At 39.4% G+C, this 21527-nt stretch overlaps 1 protein-coding gene across 4 annotated transcripts in view; it reads right to left on the reverse strand.

The window, feature by feature from the left end:
• The window catches only part of LRCH1 (leucine rich repeats and calponin homology domain containing 1), a 245730-nt gene that overhangs the window by 51466 nt on the left and 172737 nt on the right, over window positions 1–21527 (reverse strand). For 3 of the 4 annotated variants that reach the window (XM_039532881.1, XM_039532864.1, XM_039532855.1), the window contains exons 10-16: window positions 17769–17836; window positions 16675–16761; window positions 13475–13564; window positions 13330–13366; window positions 10070–10186; window positions 3272–3319; window positions 2509–2581 (exon numbers count right to left, since the gene is read on the reverse strand). In XM_039532881.1, the coding sequence (XP_039388815.1) occupies window positions 2509–2581; window positions 3272–3319; window positions 10070–10186; window positions 13330–13366; window positions 13475–13564; window positions 16675–16761; window positions 17769–17836 (520 nt within the window). The remainder of the gene's footprint in view (window positions 1–2508; window positions 2582–3271; window positions 3320–10069; window positions 10187–13329; window positions 13367–13474; window positions 13565–16674; window positions 16762–17768; window positions 17837–21527) is intronic. The other variant, XM_039532872.1, reaches the window with a different exon arrangement.

Raw genomic sequence — 21527 nt, forward strand, 5'->3', positions numbered from 1 at the left:
AAAGCAAAACATTAATTTTAAGTAGAATCAATTAAGAAAAATAAAATATAAACTCTGAAGGGCATGTTTAAATATATTTTTCTTGAAAGTCTCCCCCCTCATTTTTCCCCTCTGGTATTTTCTTTTCTATCACATATCTTTCTTATTTCTGTTTTTGTTTTCCAGAGCAAGATTTATACATTTTGGTTAGAATCATTTAAAACAAATCTTGCACTGTTATTTAAAAAAATTGAATGATCTGCTCCCATAACATTTAAATTGTAGCAGTAAAGGACTAAAAAATCATTCAAAGTTTTTTGTTTTGTTTTCTCCCATGAGGCCACATATTACTTAAATAAAAAAAGCTATTAAACCTCAACTCTAAACTGAACTGAAATCTATAATATTAACTTTACTGGTGCACACAGCATGTTTGGCTTCCGAGACCACCTCTACGGCAATAAGGATGTAGGTAATTAAGAAGCAAACACTGTCTGGAAGTGTTTAGATTTGTACAAGCAAACACTGACTGGTGGAAGGGTTTAGATTTGTACATTCTTTAAGAAGGAAAAAAAGCTTGAAAAGTACGATGGCATTACCTGCAGAAATTGCAGATGTGTCAAGTCAAAATACACACAAGGTTCACCAATAGGGCAGGTATCTTCACAGCTACACTGTTTTCAGCTCTAGTGTGTGGATAAACCACATTAAAGGACTAGATTTAATGCCTTTATGAAGCACTTTCTTTCTGGGGGGAAATGGGATAGGCGAGGTGAGTAATTTCCAAGGTGTCAAATTTCACTTGTAATATTTCATCACAGCACACTGGGTTACAGTGCATGATCAACTAAAGGCACATCTTCACTCTGAGTTAAATCAGTGATCCAGCAGGCATCAATTTAGTGGGTCTGGTGAAGACACGATAAGTCGATGGGAGAGAATCTCCCATCAACATAGCATGATGTAGATACCACTGTGAATCAATCTAAGCTACGTTGACTTAAGTTATGAATCTTTACCTAAATAACAAGTGTAACTTAGGTCAACTTACCTCATTAGTGTAGACCAGGCCTCTCACACTAATGTTATATCATGGGAAAAGACATCGGGCCTGATTCTGATTTTACACCAGCATAATTCAATTGTTTTACACTGTTGTAAATCAGGAGTAATTCAGTTGAAACCCATGAAATGACACTTGCAAAACTGGTGTGAGCAAGATCAGACCTATTAAGTAAAGCACTATGCAATAATGACTTTCAGGTTGTCTGTTCAATATTATATGAAAAACAACAGAGATATAAGGGCTAAATTACTTAACATATATACAAAAGAAGAGGTCCTTTTTTTACATACTGAGTGGTCAGGAGTGGAGGGCATTGATATGTTGGCATATATTTCAAATTAACTGAAACAGGAAGGATACACAGGAATGCTTGTACTTTTCAATTTGCAAAGCTTTTAAGCTTGGTTCTGAACAAATCTAAAACTTTTGGGTATCCTGGTTAAGTTGCATACCTTTCCCATAATCTCAACTGAATGGTGAATTTAAATGCTCTCAATAATGAAACCATTTTGGTTCAACAACAATTTCTTTGTTTCATTATCACTTTTTTTGGTTTTAATAAATTCTAAGGGTACAATTTCTTATAATTCATTCAAATATGAAAATGTGCTGCTGTTGCTGAAATATTTCATTACGAAAGCTACAAGCTTGTAGTGGTTTACCGGCATTCGATTAAAGGTATTAGTGGTGAAAGAAAGAAACCACAATTACATTTTTAGGAAGCTGAAATATATTTAAAAAAATCTAAGCCATGATCTACTTCAAAGACAACGTGAGATGACTTCTAATATTGCATATTTCAGCAAACAAAAGATAAAAACAATGTCATCCTACATCTGATCCCATTTTAAAAAGAGATTGTTCATTCTTAATACCCTAGCAATTAAAATTGGTTTATATGAACACACTAATTAAAATGTCAATGATTATGCATTTAGCACATCACAAATTCATTCTACTACAGATTGCAGCTATGTTAACACCTAATTTGATATTTACACATACTCCTATGGAAAAACTCATGAATATATTTTCAGAGCAATGCACAATAATTACCCAAATAAACCTTGTTATCATATACATTTATTTATTCACAACTTTAAAATGTATCTCTATGTGTCAGCCAGGTGAACATAGGATTTAAATTGGTGCATCAGGCAGATATATGGCGTTTTTATATATGAAAAAAATATGAGGGATGAAAACTGATCCATATAAAATGTGCTGAAAAGTTAGTACTTCTACTGTACTTTTTTCAGTGTTTTTCGGACAGTGTTTTTGCCTCCTTTCTTACTAAATATATATCTATTGTAAGTGAACAGTCACCACCAGTAAGCACGGGCTTAAGAACTAAAAAGAGACTTGCTGATTCCGGTTGGATGGGGATAAGATAAGAAAACAAAAGTCCTTGAGTTTGCTGGAGAAGAAGCCCTATTGTAATTTATTCTCTCTCACAATCTTACCTGACCGTGGCTTCAGGCCAAAAGGAGCTGTGTTGTTTGTAGTAGGAGATTGTGTGGGAGTTTTTTCCTTACTCTGTGTGTTTCAAGATAGATATGAGTAAGAAACTGTACATCTCAGCACAATTGCTTACACAAAATATAGAGGTTCAATCATGCAGCATTACAATTATTTCCCCCAAACTGTTAACATTATAGGCTCAAATCCTGTAATCCTAATTCACTCTTTATTCCATCAAATCTCCTGGTGACTACAAAGGGGATTCTGACTGAGTACGAACTGAGGGTTTTTCCCACTGTTCTAACTTCATCTGATTATTTTTCAGTTTTCTTTCACATTATCACTTGAATTATTATTCATGTGAAATATTTGTGTAATATTAATCACTATAGTGCAGGATTTTAGAATGAATAAGAAAAAACACTCCTTCCTTACATACATTCTGTTCTTCCATTGCATCAATACCCTTCCTTGCCTAACTGCTTTGTCTAATATATTGTGAAATTCTGTGGAATGAAAAACAGCACAAATCCAAGCAACAAAAACCAGAAAAGGGGATGTTACTTAGACACCTCAGAGCATCTTTCCACCTTCCCCTGGACCTTGAACTGGGTCTGCAGATCTATGCAGGAGGAAAGGAAGGAGTACAGCAGTGGGTGGAAGACTATGGGGGATAAACACTGTACCCTTCTGTACCATGGAGAGCTAAGACTGGAAAGATAGTACATTATAGATAGACACACACAAATACCAGTAGTATCTCACCTCATTGTGAGAGCTGCATCCTCCTATATTCCAGACAATCAGATCATTCTGCATGTTTGAATAGAAATAAAGTGATTCAGTAAGTAAATTTATCATACATTAAAGAACATTTTGTTCACAAGTAGTTTTACATTGCCATAGAGAGAGATTTAGAGAACCTATGCCATCCTACCCACACTTTCATCAAGGAGAATTAGAGTGAATAGGTACTTAAAGTACAATCCTAAACTAATAGGAATAATATTTAGCATTTATATAATACTCTTCTTCTTCAAAGACTAGTTAACCTTTCAGTGAAACAATTCTTTTTCTTGAAGAACACATGTACACATTTCTATTCTTAAACGAGCTAGCAACAGTCTCATTAAAACAGAGGAAACTTTGAGTTTATTAAATTTTCCTTGTTTAAAACAGAAATAAAAGTAATTTATAGACTTTTTAAAATAATCTAGCACTACATAAGTTGAGGGTTATATTTGATCCACAAGTTATAACATTTTAATACAGAGTTCATGGTTCATGGGTGGAGAGGTCAATATTTCAGGGTGTTCTATGGAGTTCATAATGTAAACAAGCACCAAACAAAACTATTTTAATATAGATTTAAAGATTTACCAAGAGTCAGTTCTACAATAATGGTACATAATCAGACTGACAATGTATGTTGCATATTTCACAACATGACTTACAAATACTAACATTGTATCATTTATATGTAAGCCAATGGGCAGATACACCAGCTATGGAAGGTAAAATAAAGGCCAAACCACAGTTCAATGCAACACCTTTTTCTCAGGGCCAGTTTTATTATTGCAAAAGTTTTGGAACAAACATAAAGCAGAACACTTAGGCCTGGTCTACACTAAGGGGGGGGGGGGTTTGAACTAAGGTACGCAAGTTCAGCTACACGAATAGCGTAGCTGAACTCGAACTACCTTAGTTCGAAGTACTCACCCGTCCAGACGCCGCGGGATCGAAGTCCGCAGCTCCCCCGTCGACTCCGCCACCGCCGTTCGCGGTGGTGGAGTTCCGGAGTCGACGGGAGCGCATTCGGAGTTCGATATATCGCGTCTAGATTAGACGCAATATATCGAACTCCGAGAAGTCGAACGCTAGCCGCCGACCCGGACGGTAAGTATAGATGTACCCTTAGTGGTCCCAACCACTAAGACTGCTTCCAGCTTTCAGCAAGCTGGGATGGGAGAAGACACACCTTTCCTCCCTGCATAGCCTTTCCTGTGTACCTCCTAGGCCTCTTGTCAAGTCTTCATGAAAGGACTTCCCTCAGGGTTTTAATCAACCCTTATCTTCTCTAGACTGAATAAGAGCATTCTAAGTCGATAGACCCCTCTTCATGTATCTTGCCTGGAGACAACAGCTTTCAACAACCCCCCGGCTAAAGCAGTCTATGTCCTTGTTATCCTGGCACTACCTGTTCAACAGGCCAGATCTGTTACAGTATATAATAATCATGCTATATCAAAAAAGTCACTTTCATAACATTGATATGTTGTGACACATGCTCTGTTAATATCACTAATACCGTAAGAAGTTTGAATCTGTACACAACACTACTGATATCAAGAACTTTCAGCAGCATACTGTAGGCCTGATCCAACCTACAATAACTGTGGATCTACTTTGAGATGTGGTGTGCCACCTGCATGGTACCAAGTCCTAGATTCACAAAAAGGCTGAAGCGTTACGACGCTCAGAATTGCAGCGCCTAACTTCTAAGCGCCTAGAAAATCAGAGAAGCAGTGAAGGGATGGACAATGCTGGGATTCGTTGCCTAGCCTCCCTGTATAATGAATGAGGACAGATAGGCGGTTAAGAATGGGATACACAAAACCAGCATGCTAGGTGGGAAGCTCCACGAACTAGCCAACAGGAAATGCTGACAAGAGGTGCATCCTAAGCTCCATCCCCCTCAGGAGTTTGGCACCTAAGTCCAGGCTATAGGGAGGTCTCTCTGCTAGCAATCCATAGACAGGAACCCGTCTCTTGGAGTCAGGTAGCTTAGGTGCCTAAGTCATTTCTTCTGCAAATGAGTTAGATGTCTTGTTTACTTCACACAAAACAGCTAGAGCAGGCAGAGGAGGAGCTGGTGGTGCCCACCTAACTTCTAGCTTAGTGGTTACAGCACTCACCTGGCATGTGGGAGACCCAGGGTCTGATATTCTGCTCCAATCAGTATTTAATTATTTATCCAAAGCAGAACAGCTTCAACAGGAGAGACTGAGGGAGCCCCACAGCAAAATATCCCATAGACCAGTGGACAGAACACTCTCCTGAAAAATGTGGGAGACCCCTGTTCAAATCCTCTCTCCCTCTCTACCTGAGGGGGGGAGCTGAACCCAGGTCTCCCACATCCCATGCAAGTGCTGACAGAACTGGGCTAAAGGTTAGAAGATGGGCGAGAGCACCATCTTCTCCAGTGGCCTGATTTTGAATGGGGCCTGTCCCAGTAGGTGGTCTCTGAGCACATCTACTGGATCAAGCCCCACAGTGAGACAGGTACTCCTCTGCTTTTCATCCCCCAGTTCATGGATCACACCAGGGGCTTAAGCATGAGAAAGACATCCCAATGCCCAGAGTGAAATGGCAGTGCATATGCCGAGAGGCAGAAACACCAGCAGCTATGGAACTTTTACAGTGAAAATGTAGGAGCTTTTGAATGAGTTTAGCTCACTACAGGGTTAGGTGCCAACCAAGCAGTGGTGTTGAAGATCACAGTGAAGCCTAAAATTGGGACTTAGACACCTATGGACTGGGGTTTAGATGACTAAGTACCTTTGCAGATCTGGGCCCAAGTGCCTCCAACTCCTATTTGACTTAACTGATATTTGAGGGAACTCAGGACTTTCCAGGAAGTGAATAGCAACTTCCAGAATCAGCTCTATATAAGTATTCAGAGGAAGTCAAAATCATTAAAAATCCACTGAAATTTTCATTGTTTAGTAAAGTAGAAAACCAAAATATATTTAGATTCTAAGCTAGCATTATGTGCACTCTTAATAACGCACTCAGAATAGGTTTCAAAATGGTATTAGATGTGAGATAGAGCTTAGTGACCCCCAGGACTAAGAATATTATGTCAAGCGATTAAAAAAAATAATCATGATTAATCGTGTTGTTAAACAATAATAGAATACCATTTATTTAAATATTTTGGATGTTTTCCACATTTTCAAATATATTGATTTCACTTTCAACACAGAATACAAAGTATACAGTGCTCACTTTATTTTTATTATAAATATTTGCACTGTAAAAATAAAAAATAGCATTTTTCAATTTGCTTAATACAAGTACAGTAGTGAAATCTCTTTATTATGAAAGCTGAACTTACAAATGTAGAATTATGCACACAAAAATAACTGCATTCAAAAATTTAAAAATGTCAAACTTTAGAGCATACAAGTCCACTTAGTCTTACTTCTTGTTCAGCCAATTGCTCAGATAAACAAGTTTGTCTACATGTGCAGGACACAATGCTGCCTGCTTATTTACAAGGTCACCTGAAAGTAAAAACACACATTCACATGGCACTGTTGTAGCTGGCGTTGCAAGATATATACATGCCAGATGCGATAAAGATTCATATGTCCCTTCATGCTTCAACAACCATACCAGAAGACATGCATCCATGCGGATGATGGGTTCTGCTCAATAATGATCCAAAACAGTGCAGACCAATGGATGTTCATTTTCATCATCTGAGTCAAATGCCACCAGCAAAAGGTTGATTTTCTTTTTTGGTGATTCGAGTTCTGTAGGTTCTGCATGGGGGTGTAGCTCTCTTAACACTTCCGAAAACATGCTCTATACCCTGTCCCTCTCAGATTTTGGAAGGCACTTCAGACTCTTAAACTTTGGGTTGAGTGCTGTAGCTATGTTTAGAAATCTCACATTAGTACCCTCTTTGCATTTTGTCAAATCTGCAGTGAAAGTGTTCTTAAAACCAACAACATACTGGGTCCTCATCCGAGACTGCTATAACTTGAAATATATGGCAGAATGCAGGTAAAACACAGAGCAAGAGATACAGAATTCTCCCCCAAGTAGTTCAGTCACAAATTTTATTAACACATTATTTTTTTAATGAGTGTCATCCACATGGAAGCATGTCCTCCGGAATGGTGGCCAAAGCACGAAGGGGCATACAAATGTTTAGCATATCGCACGTATATACCTTGCAATGCTGGCTACAACAGGGCCATGTGAACTCCTGTTCTCACTTTTAGGTGACACTGTAAATAAGAAGCGAGCAGCATTATCTCCCATAAATGTAAACAAACTTGTTTGTCTTAGAGATTGGCTGAACAAGAAGTAGGACTGAGTGGACTTGCAGGCTCTGAAGTTTTACATTGCTTTGTTTTTGAGTGCAAAAAAAAAAATCTACATTTGTAAGTTGTACTTCCACACTATAGTACTTGTATAAGGGAAACTGAAAAATAATATTTTATCATTTTACAGTGCAAATATTTGTAATAAAAATAATATAAACTGAACATTGTACACTTGTATTCTGTGTTGTAATTCAAATCAATATATTTGAAAATGTAGAAAGACATCCAAAATATTTAATAAATTTCAATTTAATAAAATTCTATTGTTTAACAGTGCAATTAAAATGCGAGTAATCGCGATTAATTTTTTTAATCACAATTACTTTTTTTGAGTTAATCATGTGAGTTAACTGCGATTAATCGACAGCCCTGGTGGAAATATGCATAAAGTTGTGATATTGAATTCCTTTAAAATATATCTTCAGCAGAAAGCACAAAGACATTTGGAGAAATATGAAGTAATTAAGACCTCACAATAATAGATATTGGTAAAGACTAGGTAAGGAAATACTTGGAAAAGAAACAGTTACTAATCTTTTTATGTAACTGTTGTTCTTTGAGATGTATTGCCCATGTCCATTCCACCGTAGGCTGTGAGCGTACCTCATGCACAGCTTTTGGAAACATTTTCCTCAGCAGTGCCTGTCAGGGTGGTGTGAGCGCCCTCTACTGCTTGTGCCACTACATTCAGGTATAAAAAGCAGAGCCACCCCTAACTCCCCTCAGTTCCTTCCTACCAGATAGAATCTGATAGAGAGGGGAAGGAGGGAGGGTCATGGAATGGACATGTGCAACACATACTAGAGAACAATAATTACAGAAAAAGGTTAGCAACCATATGTTCTGGATGATCACTCAAACTTCACTTATCCCTTTCCTAGATTCCAGGGACTGGTATGCTGCCCTCAACTTAAAATATACTGATTTTCACATGGCAATTCACCAGAGCCACCAAAAACGCCTCAGTTTCATGGTCAGCCATTTCCACTACCAATTCACAGTGGCCTGTAAACAGCTCCAGAAGTTCACATATTCCCTTACCTAGAAGACTGGCTAGTAAGAGGCTGGTTCAGGTCTCAGGTACGGTCCAGCAAGGTCACTATACAGTCCACCTTCGACACACTGGGGCTCCTAATGACTACGGAGAAATCTACTCTGACTCTTGTTCAGAGGATAGAATTTATTGGGGCAGACCTGGACTCTACAGAGGCCAACGCTTTCCTGCCAGGGTTGAGATTCCAAACAATGTAGGTCATTGTTCTAGATCTAAAGGCGCATCTTGCCAGTACAGTATGAACTGCCTGTGAGTCACCAACAATGGAATGGACTTGTGCAATCACTCAAAGAATAATAATAATAATAATAATATTTTCTGTAGGAACTTGTTTAGCTGTCTTAGATCTAAGGTAGGCCTGAGATCCCCTTTTGCTTTCGGGATCAGGAAGTATCAGGAATAAAATCCCTTCCCCGTGAGAAACATGGGAACTTCCTGTATGGTCACCACAAGAAGGGGATACTGGACTTCCTGAACTAGCGTATTCTTGTGAGAATGGTCCCTGAAGAGGGACGGGAATAGGGGCTGTGTTTAAACTATTGTTTAAAATAGCCTAAGAACATATATATCTTGAAGAAATATTTTTTCAACTTTATTGAAGGGCCAAATCTTGCTAGTGTTGTGTCCTTTCTTTTCCTACAAGATTAAAGACACTGTATTTTACAAAATCTCCTTTATAAATATCTCCCGTTATGCTGAATTTCAATATCCCAGTTCCTCTCCCCCACTATATAAATCTACCATACACCCACACCTGGAATATTGAGTACAGTTTTGATAGCCCCATCTCAAAACAGATATATTAGAATTGAAGAGGTGCAGAGAAAGGCAACAAAAATGATTGAGAGTATGGAACAGCTTTTTCACGAGGAGAGATAAAAATGTCTGGCACTGTTCATCTTAAAAAAGAGATAACTAAGGGGGGATATGGTAGAGTTCTATAAGTTCATGAATGGTAATGGAAAAAGTGAATAGGGAAGTGTTATTAACCCCTTCACATAACATAAGAACTAGGGTTTCACTAAATGAAATTAATAGGCAGCAGGTTTAAAACAAAACAAAGGAAGTATTTCTTCACACAACACACAGTCAATCCATGGAATTCATTGCCAGGGGATGCTGTGAAGGCCAAAACTATCACTGGGTTAAAAAATGAATTAGATAAGTTCATGAAGGACAGGTCCATCAATGCTATTAGCCAAGAAGGCAGAGATGCAACCCCATGCAATGGGTTTCCCTAAACCACCAAATACAGAAGTTGAGACTGGAAAACCGGGGAGGGGTCACTTGAAATTCTATCTGCACACCAATGAATAGGATAAAATTCTTTGGAATCCCTTTTCAAGAGGTCCTATGACTAGATAAATATGTTGTACCCAGGCTCCTCCATACCTGACTCAGTAGTTGCGTCTCATCCTGCTTACATGCTATTTTGGCTTCAGTCTTGGTTTTCTCTATAATCAATTCTCTCCTCTTCTGAAATTCTAGTTCTTCCTCAGCATTTTCATTCTGCAAGGTACACATCTGTTGAGACTTTATGCACAGCACTGGGGATCAGAAACAAATACCCAACTTTTTCTTAACACACTCTTACAAGTAGTTTTGTGCAAATACTGTGAAGAGCAATCCAAAAGTGGAAGTGAACCATATAAAAATAAGAAGATAGACAGTGCCAGTGCTTACCAACAGATGATTCTGAATGCTTGAACAAATAATTTAACAAATAATACTGAGCTCCTTAGAGTTCACTGGATTGGATATGAATTAAATAGTAAGCAGCAAATATTAAACTAAGTTCCAAATCAAAGTCACATTAAAATTTTGTATAACTACAGTGATAATGGTTTGTAGAAATAATTCTTTGGTTTAATAGGCTGTATAGTGTTTTGAGATGGTTAATGATGAATGGTACTTTATAAATGTAAAATACTGTGTAATATATTAAAAACACATTAATATATATAATGTTTCAAATGCTATTACTGGAGGTTAAATGTAGTACAACACTTCATCTTCATGTTGGTGTGACTATGTGTAAAGCAGTACATTAAAAGGTCTTCAAAAGACTGGTACTATCTTGGCACAAAATATGACACTAGATATACAGTAGCAAATTTTGAATATTGACTTGAGTTTCAGCGCACACCATTGGTGAGTTTGAAGATACCGTATTGTCCCGAGTATAGGCCGCACTTTTTTCCCCTAATGTGAGTGTTTAAACTAGGGGTGCGGCCTACAATAGGGACAATAGCCGCAGCGGGAGCCCAGAGCCCTTTAAATCCCAGCCACGGCAGAGAATCAGAGGGCTCTGGGCTGCCGGCAGCTGCGGGGAGCCCAGAGCCTTTTAAATCCCAGCAGCGGCCGGGAATCAGAGGGCTCTGGGCTGCCCGCTGCGGCGGGGAGCCCAGAGCCCTTTAAATCCCAGCTGTGGCCGGGAATCAGAGGGCTCTGGGCTGCCCGCTGCGGCGGGGAGCCCAGAGCCTTTTAAATCCCAGCCACGGCCGCGAATCAGAGGGCTCTGGGCCGCCCGCTGGCGGGGAGCCCAGAGCACTTTAAATCCCAGCCGCGGCAGAGAATCAGAGGGCTCTGGGCTGCCCGCTGCGGCGGGGAGCCCAGAGCCCTTTAAATCTCAGCCGTGGCTGGGACTCAGAGGGCTCTGGGCTGCCCGCTGCGGCGGGGAGCCCAGAGCCTTTTAAATCCCAGCCGTGGCCGGGACTCAGACGGCTCTGGGCTGCCCGCTGTGGTGGGGAGCCCAGAGCCCTTTAAATCCCAGCCGCGGCGGGGAATCAGAGGGCTCTGGGCTGCCCCAGCCGTGTCCCCGCCTCCCCCGCCGCCCGGCTCCGACCCCGGCCGCGTCCCCGCCTCCCCCACCGCCCGGCCCTGGCCCCCGCCCCGCGCACCCGCCTCCGCCGGCCCTGGCCTCGCGCCGCCCGGCTCCAGCACCGGCCACGTCCCCGCCGCCTGGCCCCAGCCCCACGTACCTGCCTCTGCCGGCCGCGTCCCGGCCCCAGCCCCGCGTACCCGCCTCCGCCGGCCCCGGCCTCAGGGCTGCCCAGAGGGGGGCAGGGGGGGCAATTTGCCCCCGGGCCCAGCAGGGGCCCCCACGATAGTTTTTTCGGGGCTCCTGGAGCGGGGTCCTTCACTCGCTCCGGGGGGCCCGGAAAACTCTTGCGGGGCCGGGCACAGGAGCTTCTTCTGCTCCTGGTCTTCGCCTGCGGGGGTCCTTCCGCGCCGGGGCCGAAGGACCCCCCACTGGCGAGTTACCGCCCAAGTGGGACCCGCTGCCGAAGTTCAGCCCGGTCTTCGGCGGTAATTCGGCGGCGGGGGGGCCCTTCCATTCCAGGACCCGCCGCCGAAGTGCCCCGAAGACCCGCGGTGGACTGCCAAAAGTGTTAAAAGTGTTAAAAATACTGATACATGTCTTCCTATTCATTAAATAAAATACTGTTTTACTGTTCTACTAATGTGTATATTTTGTTTAAGTTAAAAAAAGTTAAAAATTTAATTTTTTTAAAATAGCACCAAACTTTAAGGGTGCGGCTTATAATCAGGAGTGCCCTATACTCGGGACAATACGGTATATAGCACTGAGTCACCAAAGAGATTCATATTTTTAAGTATATGATCTATAAATTAAGTACTAACTCTGTTATAATTATTGTGTGCACGCATATCAAATGAAGAACACAATGGTGTAAGAACTTATTGATTGGGTGTTCTCTGGTGCTCCTGCCCAGACAGTAGCATATACAAAAACTTAGGACACATATAGGGAGTTATTACTCTTCTGCAATAGCAATAAACAGCGAGAATTACAAATTCTTATTCAGTAGCCTCATGTACAAAGTGATCTTATCTAGGTGCCAGCTCTACAACCCATGTTTTAGTGCACTGTCATGATGATGGTAGTCCATTGAACCCTCGTGCACAGTGAAAAGAGACCATATCAGGAGACTGGTTTTAGCTAGCATGGTTTTGCCCTCAGTGTGGACAGAGATAATTTGGATAAAATAGTTTCTGGAGACTTTTCTCTTCTAGTCTTCTGATTCGTTTACATACATTTGTGCCATACCGATCTTGGGGGCAAAAGTTGTGCAGGTTAAAATGATTTCCCAGTGCAGACATTTTCATGGTGTAGACAAAACAACAGTGTCAAGGGACAGATTATTACATAGCTCTTTCTCCTGCCCCAGAGATGGGGTTTGAGGCTCCTGGGCTACATTATAGTTTTTCAGCACTAAAAAGAATAGAGGTAGGAAGAAAAACAAATAAGAGTGTATTTAGCAAAGGGCTACAGACTATTCACATATTTTTATGGCCATTACAATACTTGAAGTATTTAGCTCAATGGGACAATTGCAGACAGAACTATGATTGCAGCAACAAGTGTAGTCCCCACAATGAAGGCAAAGGACTAGAGAGATTAAAAATAACTAAATCTCTGTACATTAAAAAAGTCCTTATGAGCTATTTAAAAAATTTGTAAAAGCAAAAATTAATTTTAGAAAAAGATATGCAAAACTTCCAAAAGCAATATTTTTCTCTTGCAGACCACTAAATTTTGTTCATTTACTGGTCCAATAGCTAATGTAATTGGCGATCCATTTTCTGTCTCTCTCTCTTGGATATTTTGTAACATAGTGACAGCTTACCTGATAGATAGGCACCTCCTCCATCTGCATTTGGCCACTGTATGTGGATATACAAAACACAACACATTACATTTTAAAGTGTAGAATCTTGAATATGAAACTTAGCAAATCCATTATTTTTTCTGAAAAAGGAATATAAACACACTTTACTGTAGACTCCTGTAATTCTAAATCTGTTGTTGATTCCATGGGATACAGATTCACACCACTGCTCTCTGTAATATCCATGCTTAATCTGTAAGGTTTGAAATAAAAACAATGCACTGGGGTATATCTTTGATGAACATTCTATTAGGTATTTAATTTTTTTAAATGGATATATTAAATCATGGTTTTCTTCTAACTTGTTCAACTACACACCACTACACATCTACACACCACTCACTTCAATACCCAAATGCAAGACTACAATATTAAACCTTGATCAGCAGGTTATGCAAATTCTTATTCAACTGTATATACGTAAATCCAACACAATACTAGTTCCCATTATTCTTTAGAAGTGGTTTGGAATTGCCACAAATAGCAAAATATCAACTGGGAAATTAGTGCAACTTCCTCTTTACTGTTCTGACTATAGCCATGTAGTTATGCACATCTACATTTTCTATTATTTTATTATTCTATTCTATTTATTTTCTACATTTCTCTTTACTGGTTTTGTATATATGTACAGCATGATTGGCTATCCTTAACAGCAGTATTTGAAATAAACGGCCCATCTGAAAATTCACGGACGAGTGAGTATTGCAAATGTATTTGCTTCATAATATATATTTGGAATAAGAAACCTAGTTAAACTGAAATATTAAACAACAATTCCTTACATTTTTAAATGTCTCTTCTCTGTTTGGTAGGGGAAAGATGTGTAGTGTTATGAGTTACAGCACTGAATTATTAAGTGACAAATAGAATTATTTACAAGAGTGAGAACTGAAACCTTTTCATTGTTATGTTTAATTAACACATTTTTAAAACTAAAGTTGTTGTTTTTTAAATAGCAACATTTGTTCCAATTAAAAGACCTTGCCTCGGGTGAGGTGCAGAAGCAATGCCACCTGGAATGTTGCATTACTGAATTCAGAACTAATATGAACAAACTTTTCTAAGTGGTGAGGTTATTTCTCTTTTATGAAGCAAAAACACCTGCCTTACCTAATTTAAACCAACAAACATTTCTAGAGACTACTGTCCAGCACAAGCTAAAGTCAATTCATCTTCTGAACTAAAAGGAGAAGTATTTGCAAAGTGAACAGACAATACATTTGCTAGAACAATTAAAAAAACGGATCCTTTGTTCGTTCACAAAGGGCCTGCTCCTACTCCCACTGGGCAATTGCAAGTATAGAGTGGGGCTTATATTCTTTTTCAGATGCATCCCTAGAAAAAGTTTAAATTAGGCTAGACAAAGCACCAGAAAAAGCATTGTGGGGAACAGTTCTGTGCAACTAGATGGCTGGATTAAATAGGTTTTCTTCATCTATAATTCCTATGCTTCTATTATATTTACAGTTCCTGTTAACACAATGGTCCCCAAACTGTGGGGCGCACCTCCCTAGTGGTGCCACACAGCCCCGCTCTGCCCCCATCTCTGGTCCCACCTGCAGCTTCGTTCCCAGCCCAGCCCCGCCCCGCCCCCGCCTCCGCCCCCAGCCGCAACTCTACTCTACCCCCTGCTCTGGCCCCACCTGCAGCTCCACTCTACTTCCTGCTCTGACCCCAGGCCAGCTCCAACCCCAGCCCCAGCCCCACTCTGCCCCCAGGCCAGCTCTGCCTCTAGCCCCAGCTGCTCCCCCAAGCTCCTCTGTTGAGCCAACTGTGCAGTAACGAAGGGGGAGAGGGAGAATAGGCAGATTCCATTTCTGGTGAGGGTTGGGGGATGGTGACAGGAGAAGTTTGGACACCATTGTGTTAAAATAATGGGAATCCTGTGCATACTATCTAGGGGAGATTATATCTAAGCTACTCTTAGTCAAAAGGTCACATAACAATTAATTTTCTTTTTTATGAACTTGTCAAGTTAAGAACATCCGATAACCCATTCCCGAAGAACATCCTGTATACTAACAAATAACTTTAACAGCCAAACATACGTTAATAAGAACATTCAGGTGACTGAATGACAGATGCAGGGATGAATTTAAATGTCAGGCCACAACTTTATTAATTTAACATGGAATATGAGCGCTATGCACCACCCCCTGCTTTCACATACCAGACATTTAACTGGTTCCATTGTGGGGTTATAAAACTCCCACCTTATAACCAATAAGTCAGGTTAGACCCTCCTCAAACTACCCCTAGGACTCTCCTCACTTTGGAATCCTCTCTGCTGCTTCCTGAAGACCAGGGGGCCCCGTCTCATATTGGCATGAGGTCAACTAGCGAAACCTCATGTCTCATTTATCTCTGGGAGCTGGCCCTTTTAGCATTTACCTACAAGTTGCAGCAAATTAGACAACTCTACTTTTCCTAATGTTAAACTTTCAAGTTCTATTGCAGGGGTAGGCAACCTGAGGCACGCAAGCTGATTTTCAGCGGCACTCACACTGCCCAGTTCCTGGCCACCGGTCTGGGGGGCTCTGCATTTTAATTTTAAATGAAGCTTCTTAAGCATTTTAAAAACCTTATTTATTTTACATACAACAATAGTTTAGTTATATATTATAGACTTATAGAAAGAGACCTTCTAAAAATGTTAACATGTATTACTGGCACGCGAAACCTTAAATGAGAGTGAATAAATGAAGACTCGGCACACCACTTCTGAAAGGTTGCCGACCCCTGTTCTATTGCTTTCAACCTGACAAAGATTAAAAAACACACTGACAAAGATAAAAAAACAACAAGTCCTCAGTCACTTTGACCCAATGGGAAAAATTCTCCCTCCTCCCAAAACAGACAATTAGCCAGTCCAGTAGTATGCTGAAAATATAACTCCTATGCTACAACTAAATGGAAGGAGGGCAGGGCAGCTAACAAGTATAAGAAGCTATTGAAAAGCTTGGAAAAGTTTAAATGGTGGAAAAAGTATGCAAGAGCCAATCAGCCAGCCCAGTCCCCTCAGCCTCAGGGAACAGAAAGGTGAAGGATCCGAAGAGGGTTAGGAGAAGCCAGACCTATCTTGCCAACTGTGCATTCTCACATCCCCCATGCCCTTCCAGGCACCATGCCATATCCCCTGCTATCTAGTTAACATCCCACATCCCATTGATGCAGGGCAGAAGGCATTTAGTCATGAAAAAAAAAAAGAAAAGAAAAAAGAACTTTTTTTTACTTTGACCCTCACAGAATTTCCTATACAACATATTACTTACATCAGGAGACCCTCTGATACGAGCATACCTGTTGGGATCTTGTAGCAAATCTACTGCTTCTTTTAAATGATCTATCATGGCTATATCAATATTTTGCTTGTTTGATGTATTTGTTCTACAGTAGGAAACAAAGACACTACAGTGAGTATCAAAGGAGTTAGAATTTAAATCAATGGGCAATATTTTCAAATTGGCTGTTTAAATTGTATAGCAAAATCCTGTATTTGTGCACATTCATATGCAGATATAGGATTTGGAAATTTTCATGTGGAAACTAGGAAGTCCGTTTAGAAGACAATGAACTAAATAGTTATTCCCCCATCTATCATTTCAATCAATTTAAACATCCTGACTTCTGATGCTGAAATAATTTAATTACCAACAATTTTTTTACTTGATTAATGAAGTTTATTGTTCTAGTATAAGGACACTGGCAATTTTTTAAATAGTATTTTATCTTTTAGTTTGAAATTTTGTAATACTATTAAAAGCTTTAAAAGAACCTAATTTTTCTTTATTCTTTTGGCAACTACTGATTTTTTTCATCTGAACTTTTAGCAAAGCAGAAATGAACACTTGTTTTGCTTAACAAAAACTTCAATTAACAGTTCAGTTTCATTTTAAACCATCTATTTCATGTATGTTCATCAACTGATGTTTGTCAACACTAGTCTTGAAATAGTGTTTTTGAATTAACTATTACTACAGGGCCAGGAAAGTGTGTTAAAACACACATACACACACACACAGTAAGTTTCAGCATTTTTCCAATCAAATTATAATATTTTTATCATAGGTCAAACTTTGGCCTTAAAAATGTTGACACAGGCCTTTTGACCTTTTACAAACAATATTAGCAGATGTAATGTCAGTATCTAGTTGAACAACACTTGCATTCTCTAGTTACATACAAATATATTGATGTTAATAAAATTTTCACTGTGTTAATCAATACACTATAAATAGCAAAATGCAGACAAATTGTATTGTTACATAAATGTCATGCTTCCTTGTATACAAAATAATAAGCTGGTAAGGAAATACTCAAAAGGCAAATTAAATTTTGGTCACTTCAAATTTATAACCGATATTATTTCATTATGTACATAAATGAATACTTACATTCCTTCTGTTTGCCAATGTGTGTCCTCTTCTATTCGCAATAATTCATCACATTCTGCTGCTCTGCCCTGTGAACAGACATTACACTGAACATTAGGACAGAAATTTGCCATTAAAGTAGACAGATAAAACGTTTCCTCTTCTGACTAAGCACTGACCTAATTCATTTATCAGTTTAGAGTAGTTAATTGAAGCAATCTAAGGTCTGTACTTCATTGCTATTTCTCCACCCCCAACTACAACACTGATTACACCAACTTTCATTAAATTGTCACATTCTATTGAGGGCAAAGCCTAACCTCATTTCAATATAAAAATAAGTCAACCAACATGAGAATTATGTACTGAATGCCCCCATTTTCTCTCATATCCTTCTGATGTATGCAAATAACCCATCAATTAAGCATGAACCTAATTCTCCTCTCATTTACACCACAGTAAATCAGGAGTAACTCCACTGAAATCAATGGACTTACATTGGTGTTAAACTCCCATATGTGGGAGGAGAATCAAGACCATTCCATCACTATTTAAAGATAGATTAATACACAAAGAGCTTTGTTGCTAAGTGGTGCATGATCTGTTTTGTACTGTAGTTGTGATAATGTAAAGATGTGTGCTTGTGGGTGGAGAAAGAGAGAATAACTGTTAGGTCACTTCTCATTTCCTTGTTTCGATGGGCTTGTGTCAGACGTGTACAGCAATTCTGAGTGCTTCATAACAGTTTTTCTGCATTAATTTTCTAGGATTTTTTTAATGGGTACTTGGGGATTGGCAATATATGAGGAAGGAAGGGGTGAACCACTGGGGTTGGCATTTGAAGTGCAGTAGGAAAATATTCATTTATATGATGAAAGATACATTCTTACAGACAAGTGTAGTTATAAGGTGAATAATGGCTACAAATCACTTTACATTCATTTTTTTAAAAAGAAACAGATCTTCTAAAGGTCCACCTTTCTACTAAGTTTTGTGCATTTAGATCAACGGTTGGCAACCTTTCAGAAGTGGTGTGCCGAGTCTTCATTTATTCACTCTAATTTAAGGTTTTGCATGCCAGTAATACATTTTAATGTTTTTAGAAGGTCTCTTTCTATAAATCTATAATATATAACTAAACTATTGTTGTATGTAAAGTAAATAAGGTTTTTAAAATGTTTAAGAAGCGTCATTTAAAATTAAATTAAAATGCAGAGCCCCCCCGGACCGGTGACCAAGACCTGGGCAGTGTGAGTTCCACTGAAAATCAGCTCGCGTGCCGCCTTTGGCACGTGTGCCATAGGTTGCCTACCCCGATTTAGATAATAAAAAGCAGTGGGAGCTGCTGGAAGTGGCACGGGCCGAGGGACATACTGGCCGCCGCTTTCAGCAGCTCCCGTTGGCCTAGAGCAGCGAACCGCGGCCAGTGTGAGCCGTGATCAGCCAAACCTGCGGACACGGCAGGTAAACAAACTGGCCCAGCCCGCCAGGGGCTTTCCCTGCACAAGCAGCGGAACAAGTTTGGGAACCAGTGCTTTAAAGCAATATCAGTTTATGATGAAAGTAGATCTGCGAATGATACATTTAGCCAAAGCTCTAATTTAAAGGCTTCCCGTTAGAAATTATTAAAAGAAACAAAACATAAACCTCACAGAAAATTCACATCTTAAAAACTAATTGTGGGAAATTCCACACCAATTTTCTCACCTACTTTTAGGAGGAAAAACAAGAATTTGTGCTTCATTCTAACCCCATTTTAAAACAGATCTCCAACTGCGGAGTTGCTACCAGGTGCATCCATAATTATGAACTGCTGGTTAATATTTGTAAAGGTGCATCCGATAGTTATATTTCCATTTGGAACTTTGTACATTTGCTTTCTTTTTCATCTCCAACATGCAGGAACACTGAAATAATTCAGCTGCCAGTAAGGACGGAAGCTATCTGAATGGATGTGCACTTGCACTGGCAGGGAATGAATAACAGACAAAAGGACTAACTATTTTCAATGCCATGTGTTTGGCACATCCATCTCAGGAACCCTGTACCAATAAATGCCGTCTGATTTTGCCAGATGTATCACTGAATAGTGCACTGGCATCTCTAACATTCCTCATCACAAAATATGGCTTTATTCCCAAAGTCAGTCTCCAATACCACAAATAAAGCCATTCTTTTCATCTGTTAGTTTTCATTAAGTAAATAATGAAGCATTTGATCTCTCCAACAGGATATGTAGATATTTTATACAATGAAAAATAACTATGCCCCCCACCATATGTGTCACAAATCTGCATTAACCCTTATTTATGTTAATTTATTTAAAAAGATAACCATCTGAAGCTTTGGGCTTATGTACACAAATTAAATAATAAAGCACATAAATTAGGACCAATCTCATATAAAATCCTCCTAAACCTACTAAAACTAAGGCCTTGTCTATACTGCAAGTTGAACCATTTTAACAAGTTATGTTTTAAATCAATTTAGTTAAACTGGTTCAAACTCTCATGTGGATATGCTTCAATAATTTATACCAGCCTTAAATTCTCCCACCTTCCCAAAATACATCTTGGGAAAAAGATATATAAAATCTGTAGTGTGAACTAAAGAGCCCAACAAATTCGCAGTCTTGCAGATCAACAAGGAAAATGCCTTGCCTCAACCCTCCCCCTCATAAAACCTGTGGACTGTTAGCTCAAGCACTTTTGGTAATCTCACCTGTCATTAGCATCAAGAGGGTATCAAAATCCACAACTGAAGCAATATTTTTCCCACTCTAAAATTCTTTAATAGCACCTCTGCATCCCTGAACTAAGCACTGCAACACAGTCTACAATGAGGTGCCGAAAATGCTAGATTATAGCCAGGCTGAGGGCATTGTTGAGGGACTAGCCAATAGTTCTATAGCACATCGTAGAGGAGAGAAAGTGTTAATGCACAACAGGCATTTAATGGCAGCTTCTAATGGAAGATCCAGTTTCGGGGAGGAGAGAGTAGATAGAAGTCTTCTATTTCCTTCTACCCCACCATGTTGATCCTCAAGAGAAAACCGTCTCCCTTAACCTCTCTATGCCTACATGTCCATATGTCAGGTAGGGATAACATTACTCACCTACCTCACAAAAGAGATGTGAAAATTAAATAGGTGATGTTTGTAAAGTGCTTTGAAGATGTAAAGCATTATATAGATGTTTATCAGAGCTGGGTGGATGAAAAAAAATGTTGCATGAAAAATTTAACAAAATGAAAAGAAAGTCATTTCTTTCAAAAATGTGCAGGATTTTTAAATGAAAAATGCAAACCAAAACAAAATAAAAATTTTAGTTTCAATGACCCTCTTTTTTTAATCCCTACCCTTTTCCTAGAGCTGACGTATTACGTCCCACATATCCAACATCCATAAAAAACTCTTCCTAATATCCAGAGAATATCCTAGCAATAAACACTTGCCACATTTAATGATACTGTAGGATGTGTTTATCTATCCAGTAAGCAATAACAACAAGCAACATGGATGTATTAGATAACTGCACTCTTCAGATACCTTCACTCACCCTAGAAGTGTAGGTATCTGATACAAGTAAATATGTTTGAAATGTGCTGCTTTACAAAAACATTTTTAAATTAAGCAGTTTACATTTTCTTTTGCAGAGGCCACTGAGGGCTGAGAGTGTTTGGGGATTTTTTTTACACTGTTCTTAATGTATATGTGCTCTATGGCTGCTACTGCAAAACTGCTAGAGAGGCCCTTCCATTGGTAGAATTACACCTGCAAGA

Source organism: Mauremys reevesii, linkage group 1 (genome assembly GCF_016161935.1).
Source record: "Mauremys reevesii isolate NIE-2019 linkage group 1, ASM1616193v1, whole genome shotgun sequence".
Classification (NCBI taxonomy): Eukaryota; Metazoa; Chordata; order Testudines; family Geoemydidae; genus Mauremys; species Mauremys reevesii.